The 10,838-nt window shown below is 34.0% G+C and overlaps 1 protein-coding gene across 1 annotated transcript; it reads left to right on the plus strand.

Annotated features, from left to right (window-relative positions):
* Nucleotides 1-3,232: 3,232 nt before the first annotated feature.
* Nucleotides 3,233-10,160, plus strand: LOC107951952 (chromatin assembly factor 1 subunit FAS1). Its single transcript, XM_016887142.2, has 12 exons — nucleotides 3,233-3,968; nucleotides 4,073-4,172; nucleotides 4,323-4,470; nucleotides 4,550-4,673; nucleotides 4,756-5,117; nucleotides 5,353-5,628; nucleotides 7,502-7,583; nucleotides 7,650-7,784; nucleotides 7,906-8,319; nucleotides 8,485-8,622; nucleotides 9,657-9,702; nucleotides 9,808-10,160. The coding sequence occupies exons 1-12, from the start codon at nucleotides 3,495-3,497 to the stop codon at nucleotides 9,990-9,992; spliced, it is 2,484 nt and encodes an 827-aa protein (XP_016742631.2). The 5' UTR covers nucleotides 3,233-3,494; the 3' UTR covers nucleotides 9,993-10,160.
* Nucleotides 10,161-10,838: the final 678 nt, after the last annotated feature.

Raw genomic sequence — 10,838 nt, forward strand, 5'->3', positions numbered from 1 at the left:
AATGGGTAGTGTTAATTGAATGTGATTTATTTGGTGATAATCGTAGTGGTTAAACTAGTTAAATTATTGATTTAGCTCAAGGAGTTAAAGGAGGTGAATCGAGCAAAGGCAAAGAAAAGGTCATCGAGTAGCCGAGTTGGAACCGTCTTACCCAACACGAGGTAAGTCGTTAAGCATGTAGTTGGTATTATTTCAAATGGTCATAATGTTTATGTATTGATGCTGAATGGAATGAATAAATATACATATATATATATGCATGTACGTATGTGATGATGAAATTGTTGAATGAAAAGAGAAGAGGTAAGATGTACTGAGTTGTTGATCTCGGCACTAAACGTGCGGGTATAACCATTTATGACCATGAGATTGGCGCTAAGTGCGCGGGATTAAATTGTACAGCACTAAGTGTGCGATTTGACTATGTTGCACTAAGTGTGCGAAATGAATATGATGCACTAAGTGTGCGAATTGACCATGCGGCACTAAGTGTGCGAGTTTGACTATGTAGCACTAAGTGTGCGATTTGATTACGTAGCACTAAGTGTGCGAGTTGATTATATAGCACTGAGTGTGCGGACTCAATATACATTCGTGAATCATTATGGACACTATGTGTGCGACACCATTGAGTCGATCGCGGACAGCGGATCGGGTAAGTGTCCTGAGTACATGGCTAATAGGTGCTATGCTTATACTTGGTGTTGAGCCCGGTAAGTTTGAACCTATGTGACAAATATACTTGAAGTCACGTACATAAAATTTATCGTAGGATGGGTGAAAGGCCGTTTAGTCGTTTGATTGTAACGAAAATAAATTGATTTATGAAAATGCTTCAATGTCCTATTGATGAGTATATGGAATGTGAATGCATGAATTGATATGAAATTGAATCGATAGGTGGGAGGAACTACGGTATGGATGGAGTAAATTGTCTCGTTCCATTTTGTTTCCTCTTGTGATAATGTTATTGATGGATGGTAGTACATTGCTTATGACTTACTGAGTTATAAACTCACTCGGTGTTTCCTTGTCACCCATTATAGGTTGCTTGGACTCATCTATTTTTGCGAGGTCAGGTCGTCATCGAAGTCATCACACCGGATAGCAAGTTTTGGTACTTTCTTCTTAGTTGGCTTAGAAGAACATTTTGGCATGTATAAGCTATTACGTTGTGTTTGAACTTTGGCATGTAAACTTTAAGCCATGCGAAAATGGCACGAATGTTCGATTGAGTTGGATCAAGGGTAGGCATGAAATGGACCTAGTTACTTTCGTAACAGATGCTGGCAGCAGCAGTGTCATGAGATTGAAAAATCACTAAAAATAGTAGGAGTGGAATTAATTGATGAATAAATTATGTAATCGAAGCTCGATGAGTCTGTTTTCATGAGGAAGTAACGAAAAGATCATATGGGCAGTATATTAAGAGATAATCAGATTTTTGTGGGATAGGGCCAGAACGGTTTCTGGATTCCCCGCTCCGACTTTGGAAATTCATTATAAATTAACCAGAGATAATTAGGGGTCGTACCATATATGTATAGATTCCTCTCTGAGTCTAGTTTTCATAGAATCAAACGGCATCAGTATTGAAGCCCCGTGCAGGGAGATATCCAGGTCGTAATGGGCAAAGGTCAGTGTAGTCGACCCCTGCAACATGGGAGACTTTGACTAATAAACTGTACTAATTGACCCGACCAAAAATTCTAGAAAAAAATACATAGATGGGCACATGAGTCTAGTTTCTGGGAAAAATCACGAAACTGATTTTCGAGTTACGAAACTCAAGATATGATTTTTAAAACGACTAGTACACAGATTGGGCAGTGTCTGGAAAATAAATTTTATAAGGGGTTAAAGTCAGTTAACACCTCGTGTTCGACTCCGGTGTCGGTTTCGGGTTCGGGGTGTTACATCCCCAATGGGCATATTTACTTCCCCAACATCCTCAATGGTTGGAAGTCTATTAGGGGTATAAATACCATCTTTTAAAGTCCTATTACATCTAAGAAAAAGTACTTCAAGCAAAAATCATTAATCAAATAATGTTAGATTACACTTGTGAGCTTTATCTTCTTTATTTTGCTCAAGTGTATTTCATTGTATTTGTGCTTCAATTTGCAAACAAATTTATCTTGTAAGGATTGTTTCTTTATTTGCTCATTTGTATCTCTTTGAGAGGTTTTGAAACTTAAGATTTGGGATAGAAATCTTAAGGAGTTGTAAGGTTAAACTTTGTCCTCAAAGGTTGAACAAATTAGTGAATTTGAGAAAAATCCTTAATGGTGGAGAACTAGGGTACTGGAGTGGGCAATTGGGGCCGAACCACTCTAAATTCTTTGTGTTCTTTATTTCTTTTTTGCCTTTGCTTTCACCAAAATTTTTTTAAAAGCTAATTCACCCTCTCTTGGCATTTTCAGTTTACTTCATCAAGCTTTCATATTGATTTCCAAATAAGTTACTATTTTATTTTGCAATGTTTATTTAACTTATATCCATTGTAAGTAGAGTAAAAATAACTATAATCTTATAAAAAATCGAATACTAACAATTTTAACATTAAGATAAATTAAATTAACAATTATATAAAATAATTAAGCTATAAAAATTATTAATAATATTATTTAAGTTATAATAATTTTATATTAATATTGAAACCATGATGATTTTTTGTATTGTTTTAATATTAAATGATTTTAAGATTAAAAATATTAATATAATCGATTCTAAATTCATCATATATTTTTAAAAATATTTTCATTGCATTACTTTCTCCATTTTTTAGGAAATTCATTACTAATGTTAAATAAAAATTAATGTTATAATGTAAATTTTTATAAAGTTAATGGTACACAATTTGATCCGCGCATTGTACTAATTAGTTAGAGTTCTAAATTAATTTATTAATATTTTATAAATTAATTTATTATTAACTATTAAAACAAATGTTTAAAACAATAGTTTTCTTGATAAATTTTGTTTTTAAATAATCAAAATCAATATTAATGATAAAATGTAATTAAACAAATTAAATTTAGTTGCAAAATTCAATCTTTAAATAATAAATTTATTTATATTCTCAAAGTAGAATAACATTGGAGAAATTTCAATACTCATGGTAAATTTATATTTCAATCCAAGATTACTTTGCTTACTGATCGGAATAAAAAACAGCCAAAGAAAAAATCAACGTGGATAAGTGAGGCCGTGGATTAAAATTTGATACCTTGATTTCAAATAAGGCCTGTTCGACCCTCCGGCGCCAACTCCTAAAATTTTGAGGCGCCAATTTTCGTTTTAGGAGCACTCTTGGCGGGAAAAAAATTCTTTTTGAGTGTCATCACCGCTGATTCCAGAATAATTAAAAGTAAAATAAAATAAAAGGACTGTCGTTTCTTCTCCGCTTCCTTGTGTTCTCTCTGTATCTGCAAATATAAGTCTTCATTTTATTTTCTAGTATTAGACTTGGATCCTTCTCCTTCTAGGTTTAAATGGCGGATTCAGTACCTGTGATAGGCGTGGATGATGATCCAAAATCCCCCAAAATGGTTGGCAACGATCAACCCAAGGAGATCCAGAAGCGAAAGAGAGCATCCTGGGTTTGGGAAGCCTTGAGTGATGAACAGAGAGAGGCACAGATCAAGCGATTGAAGCAAGAAATGGATGGACTTTTTGGGTATTATAAAGAAGTGCTGGAGCAGAAGTCGGGTTTGGGAATGGAGTTACTCGAGTCGGGTTGTTCATTGAATTCATTGGTTGCAGTTCTGATGGAGGAGAGCGACTTGCCCCTGTTGAGATTGATAGAGACAATTCATGAACAGGTCAAGGACAGAATGGGAAATGTAAGTATGGCCGCGGTGAAAAGCGCGGTGCTGTTTGTTGGGCAGAGAGTGAAATATGGATTGGGTAACGAAGATGCTGATGTTTTGGAGGATGATTCTCAATCTTCTCTCTGGTGTTGGGAGGTGATTCATTTTCTTTCGTTTTGGCTTTTTTTTTTAGTTTATTTGTTTTATGCGTTTCCATTCTCTTGTTCAGTTACAAACTTGTTTACATTCTCATGTCATAGACCAGAGATTTAAAGTTGATGCCCAAATCTGCGCGTGCCGAATTAAGAACTCGTCGTACTTGTAGGAATAAGATTAGTGAGAGGATTACTGCTGTTTCTGGTATGGAGAATTTTTGCTTATCGCTTGGTTGAATCTTTTCTGATGCACTCAATATGCTATTAAATTCCCTTGGTTCTCTTCATTCCTGATTGATTAATGATTAGTTTATGCTTCAAGTAGGTTATTTATTATATTTATGGCTCATTTCAGCAATTATAACCCTGTTAGAAAAGTGGGAGGATAATCAAAAGTACAAGCATGGTTTCGTGAAAGCATCAGAAAAGCTTTTCAAAGTACTAAATGAGGCAGACATTCGCTTCTTAATGCGTAACATGTCACAGCAGAGTGGTGCTGAGATGTATGTATCAATGACAGTTCAACAAGTTTTGTTATTTAAATATCTTTCTTTGCAGTAAAAGTTTTATCTGTTGCCGCAGGGATGCGAAAGAAGCAAAGCGAGAAGAAAAATTGTTAATAAAGCAATTGGAGAGAAACAAAAGAGAAATGGAACAGGAGAAAAAGAAACTGAACCGTGAGCTCCAAAAGGAAAAGTTGCAAAATGTTTGTCCAAATTTCCCAAGTTTTTCATGAATTAGCAATGTCTATGTAACTTCGCTGTTGACAGTGGATGGTCGTATTTCAGGAAAAGGAGAGAAAGCGATTGCTGGAGGAAGCGGAAAAATTTCATAGGCGTCGTGAACGAGAAGAGGCTGAGATGAGGAAGCAGCTCCGGAAACAGCAAGAGGAGGCTGAGAGAGATCATTTGCGGCGTGAGAAAGAAGAGGCAGAATTGAAGAAGAAACTTTCGATTCAAAAGCAAGCTTCAGTAATGGAGCGCTTCCTCAAAAAATGTAAAACATCACCAACCCAGATGGAGGAATTAACTAAGCGATTCACACTTTGTGCATCCACCCAAAAGATTGAAAAACTGCCCGAACCAATTACTCTCTCCATGGACAATGCTCTTTCATCCAATGAAGAAATCAATGCTGATTATCTTCGCAAGTGGGTTTCTCTGTTTTCTTTTTATGTTCTATAATTTTATTGGATCAGGATGTATGAGTATGACTATGTATCCTATATTTTATTATGTTCATTTTTTTAAGTTCTTTTCTGTATTTTTTAATATCAATATATGTCAGATACACATGCCAATTGGTACGGATCTTAGAGAGAATATAGCTTTTAAGTCCTGGTTTTATTTTGTTTCTAAGTTAAATGCTGGAATTGCTCTTTTCAGGTTACACTTATCTTCTTGGCGTCACTTAGGTCACTCTCTCCGTTCAAATCAAAAACAGTGTTGGGGCATGCGGAAGAAACCTAAGACTGATTTGTTCAAGGAGCTTAAGTTAACTGCTAATAAAAGGTTATCCCAAGATGAACTGAGTGTTGAAAGGCTAGTGGATGTATGGGGAGAACAGAATTCTGATGTTAACAAGTCTTGTGTAAGGAAGCAGTTGTTGCAGTTTGATGCGAGCTACAAACCTGCATTTTATGGTATTTGGCCTAAGAAAAGGTAGGCTCCTTTTTCTTGCATTTGCACCTTTTTTCTTTAAGTTAAGCTGAACTCAAGTCTAAAAGTTCAGTTTATAGTTGAAAGGTGCATTGTTAAATAGATGGAAATGAATTAGCAAATGTGTTGATATTGAATTCCACTTCCTGAACTATATATTCTTTAGTTATCCTTGAAATTACTAAATAGCTTCCCTTAACTGATAAATGTATTGGTTAATTGATTTATTGCCATTTAATCTTTCTGCATTTTGTGTTAGATTTTTTGATCTGTGTGAACCTACATGTAGGGGTCTAGTAACTGGCGTCTTCATTCAATGCTCTTAAATAAGCTGAGCTAGAACTTGTTTATGTTCATTTTTGAAGCTTCATGAACCAAGTATGAATACTATTTGAGGCTTGATCTAAAAGATCCAAGTTCAAGCATTTGTGAGATTAGTGTTCATTAACAAATTCAATAAACAATCTGTCAAAGTACTTCTTTTATCCCTGCCAATTTGATTACTTGAAGCTTTCATATCTATTACAAAAATTCAAATAAGGATTTGGCGCCGATTTCATTGAAAAGAAGACATAGATAATTAACCAAGATCTATTATTTGTTATAAAAGGTTTTGCATGATTCTGTCTGCTTAGAAAGGGAGAAATCAAATGGTTAGGAACAGGGTAAATGTTGAAAAATCTTCTTACTTTTTTGCCAGTCAACCCTACATCGACTGTAGAAAGGTGGTGACATTAATATCATGTATTGGCAACCAAAACTGCAAAGGTTCTTGCACATATAGTGGCCCATTGAAAATGTCAAGGAAATCAGATTTATATCATGATAAGGCCATTTGTAACTGTTAACACAAAGATGATACTACTAAATGATAAGGATTGAATATTGTTGTAGGAAAAGGTTTGTATATTACTTTTAAATACTAAATAAAATCCCTTAAAAATATATAATATATGCATTCATGTTATCTATTTATAATTGTGTCTCTTTGTTTTTTGTCATTATGTTGGAGTGTCTAATTCCTTGCATGTCTCAAATTGCAACTGTTATATGCCTTGCCTTATGGTTTAAGCCTTTAACTTGGTCATCATTGGCTTAGAGCTCAATTATCTAAGATGAGGTAAGTTTGTAGAGACTTCCTTTACATTATCTTGAACTCAATAATTATTGAAGCTGATATAAAATTAGCTAACCCAAGTGTGGATAAAGAGAAATTCTTGCATGATTTCTCTAGAGTAACTTCTTTTTTGTCTATGGTCTTTAATGTCATTTTAGTTGTGTAGCTAGTGGAATAAACTTTAGACTAGAGCAATTGGTGCTTTATTTACCTCTTTCATCTTTTCAAAATCCCTTGTGAAAGGTAATCAACAAGTTGGATCACCCAAAGCTGGCTTGTGTTTTTGTTCAATTAGGTCCAAACAGATTATGTTTCACTTAAAAACGAATGGAAAGTGAACTGGAAATTTGTTTGAATAATTTTCAATCTTTTTATCGACCTTGTATTCTATTTCCAGTGAGTTGCATTTGTAACTTTCTTGTTTGTTGCATATTCCCTGTCCTGTTCAAAAATTCATTTGACAAGTGTTCAAGTTTTAGGAGTAAAAATATATGATGTTTGTTTCATAGATCTCATTGTTTTTAAAGGCTATGATTTGTCTGGTAAAATAGGATAATGAGTTTACAATCTATTTACATTTTAAGGCAACATCTTGAATGGAATAATATTGACAGGCAAAATCAATAATTTAAGTGGGACAAAAGGGTATTTGAATGTTATTTAGTTTGTTTTCTTTTTTGTGAAGGGGTTCATTTGATGCTTGCCTTGCTTTCAATTTCATCAATAAATTGATAATTTGTGGTTTTGTTGTATCTTCAGCAATCTTGTTAGACCTCGTTGCCCATGGAGGAAGGACCCAGATTTAGACTATGATGTTGATAGTGATGAAGAATGGGAGGAGGTACTGTAAGCTTGTTATTCAGACTGAAATTTAGATGTAAACCTGGAAATAACACTCATTTCACAGGAGGAGCCTGGGGAAAGCCTCTCAGATTGCGATAAAGATGAAGATGAGGAAAGTTGTGATGGATGCACTAAAGCTGATGAAGATGAAACTGAAGATGGATTTTTTGTTCCAGATGGATATCTGTCAGAAAATGAGGTAAACAAAACTAACTTGGAAAATATTCAATGTTGTAAGTTGTAACTAGCTTCTGAAACTGAAAAACACCGTCCAGTCAGTATGCTCAAAAACCAGAGACTCATTTGAGGCTTGCATGCAGGGGGTACAAGTTGACAGGATGGAAATTGATGTTCATGTTGTGGAGACTCAAAGTTCCCATATTAATGAGCAAGTCACTCAAAACGAGGAGTTTGGTGCATTGCTTCGGCAGCAGAATTACCTCAACAATTTAACTGAGCATGCACTTCGAAAAAATCAGCCATTGATCATTTTAAATTTATTGCATGAAAAAGCCTCGCTGCTAATGGCTGAAGACCTTAATGGTAATCCTAAATTGGAACAGGCTTGCTTGCAAGCTCTGAGTATGTTGGCATGTCCTGGTGCTCCATCTGTAGAGATATCACTTGATAGCATGGTATATGACAATCAAGAAGCTTGTTTGTCGGGTGGGAAGGCTGTTGCAACACCAGTATCATCTGTGGAGTCAATTCCAGATTCAGATTTGCCTCTAATAGTAAGTAGCAACTCAAGCAAAGTTTACTGTAAAATATTAATATTTTCCCTGCTGTTCTTGTCATGATAGTAGCAGTACATGCAGAGCTTGAAATTTCCAACTTTTGTCACATAGTTGTAGTAGACTGAAATGTATTGCTGGTAGTGATGATGTTGTTGGTTTTAGGTATCTACAATTCAGTCATGCTCCCATGGTATCAATAGGTTGGTAGAGTCTTTACAACTAAAGTTTCCTTCAATTCCAAAGACTCAGTTAAGAAACAAAGTGCGCGAGATATCAGACTTCGTTGATAATCGTTGGCAGGTTAGTGACTTATTTCCTGATTTTTGGTCTCGATTATCGCCGCAGGTGGCATCACTTTGTTTTCCTTCTATTTATTTCTTTATTTTTCTTTTCTTTTCGGGTGCTGGCATTGATGGTATAATTAATTAATGGGATAAATAGATAAAAGTAAATTATGGTCATTGTTTTTTTTTTGCGACATTTATAATTTTTTAATCATTTTTAGTACTTTTTTATGCTTTTTTATAATTTTAAATAATTATTTAGAATTAGTTGTAAGTTTAGTAATTTTTTAAATTTGTCTATATTTCTATAATTTTATAATTTACTATAAGTTTTATTTTTTTGAACTTGTAACTTTTTTAAAAAATTGTCATCAGGTCATCACTTGCTAAAGGCGTAAAAAAAATTTATTCGGTCTTGAATCCAAGTTCAGGACTAGAAATTTAAGGATCAAGTTACAAAAATTGTAAAGTCTAGGGACTAAATGTTGTTTTACTCCTTAATTAATCCACACCTTTTGAACAGTATGTGCTACACTTAGTTTAAGTGGTTGAATTAAGCCGAATACCAAGTTAGAAATGATGCGATTGTTAGGACAATGACTTTATTTTCATGTGTATGCTATTCCTTCTCTTGCGTTCTCGTAGTATAGATTTGGATATTTACGGATATTTTTTTACGGATTAAGATAATATTCTATTTGGACGATTATTATTTGCAATGGACTTTGAGTAGAATAGATTAATTCTCAAATATTCATTATTTGAATATGCTTTACTTTGATTGGATAACATATTTAAATTTGAATATTATTATTCATCTTTACTTCTCAAACTGTTTGTAAATCTTATTATTTTGATTCTTCCAGTCATTGACAAGGGAGGCTTAAAATCGTGTTAATAATTTAAAATTTGAACTTAATTTTCCAAGCAGAGTGTATATGTTTGATGTATGCCTTCAACAGCAGCGTCATGTAACAGTCGTGATTGTCAACTGTGCTTTAAATGTTACAAACAATATGTTCTTATATGGGGTTATTACTTTTTGTTCAGGTCAAGAAAGAAATCTTAGTGAAGCTTGGCATGTCGATTTCACCAGGTATATATGCATCTATCTGGCCTGCCTCAACCTCAACTATTAATTTCCGTTGACTGAATGAAAATTTGTTTATTAATTTTCAAAATTTTTAAACCCAACTGACAGGGAATAGTGGTGGACGAACCAAAACAATTGCTGCATTTTTCACGAAAAGGTGCTTGCCTCCTAATAAAGGTATCGGCGACAGAAGCAACCCCATTGAAACTTCTCCCCAGCAATTAACGAAACCAGGTTGTGATGGGCAGGGCCAGGAGCAGACGAGTTGTACATACAACCACCATACATCCTAACTTTTCGCATACTTGAGAATTTTTGCAGACTACTTATGAATAGCAAGCAGTTGTCTTTATGGAGTCTCAATACAGTATGATAACTGCTTGATATAGGTTTTGGACGGTAAAAAATGCTATGTTCTGAACATGGTCGGTGATTATAAATTTAACTTGAAAATTGGAACACTGGTATTTTAGTTCTTTTGCTTCTTGTAGGATTATAGTTTTAATTTGAAATTTTAAACCAATACAACTGACATAATTGTTCTTGTTGACAGCGATCAGTGGTCAATCTATTGTTGCTTTGGAATGTATGTCATTTTCTTTCCTCTTACGTAATTCAATTTTAAATGAAACGGAGCGTGAACTGAAGAAAGCCGACAAATCAGAAACTTTGGATTTTGCAATCACTTGCCATTTTCCTTGGTCAAATTTTATTTCGAGGCTAAATATAAAACTTGTCCCTTAAACAATACTTTTTTTCAAGTAGGTATTTAAATTTTTTTTATTAATTTGGAGGGTGAAAATCTTAAAAATGTTGATTTTTATAAAAATTTATTGGATTAGGCTGATTTTTTGAAAATTTATGGGATTAGGTCGAAAAAATGAAAATGAGTTTTTAGCAGATTGACAAGAAAATCTCTCTAATTGGAAGTGTTTTCAACGAATTGGAAGGAAAATACTTTCAACAGACGCATTTTCTTGTCACATGCATTGAAAACGCTTTTGGTTGGAAGCGTTTTCTTTTTACTAGGGTTATTTTATTTTAGGGTTAGGGTTTAAATTTTTGTTAAAGTAGGATTATGGTTAGGTTTTCCATTTTTTTGTATTTTAGGGTTTAGTTTTTTTTATACTTTTTAAATT

Source organism: Gossypium hirsutum, chromosome A02 (genome assembly GCF_007990345.1).
Source record: "Gossypium hirsutum isolate 1008001.06 chromosome A02, Gossypium_hirsutum_v2.1, whole genome shotgun sequence".
Taxonomy (NCBI): Eukaryota; Viridiplantae; Streptophyta; class Magnoliopsida; order Malvales; family Malvaceae; genus Gossypium; species Gossypium hirsutum.

Coding starts and splice junctions, on each gene's coding strand:
- LOC107951952 (XM_016887142.2), top strand. CDS start 3,495: ATGGCGGATTCAGTACCTGTGATAGGCGTGGATGATGATCCAAAATCC. Junction 5,629..7,501: donor GGTATTTGGCCTAAGAAAAG/GTAGGCTCCTTT, acceptor TTGTATCTTCAG/CAATCTTGTTAGACCTCGTT. Junction 8,320..8,484: donor ATTCAGATTTGCCTCTAATA/GTAAGTAGCAAC, acceptor TGTTGGTTTTAG/GTATCTACAATTCAGTCATG.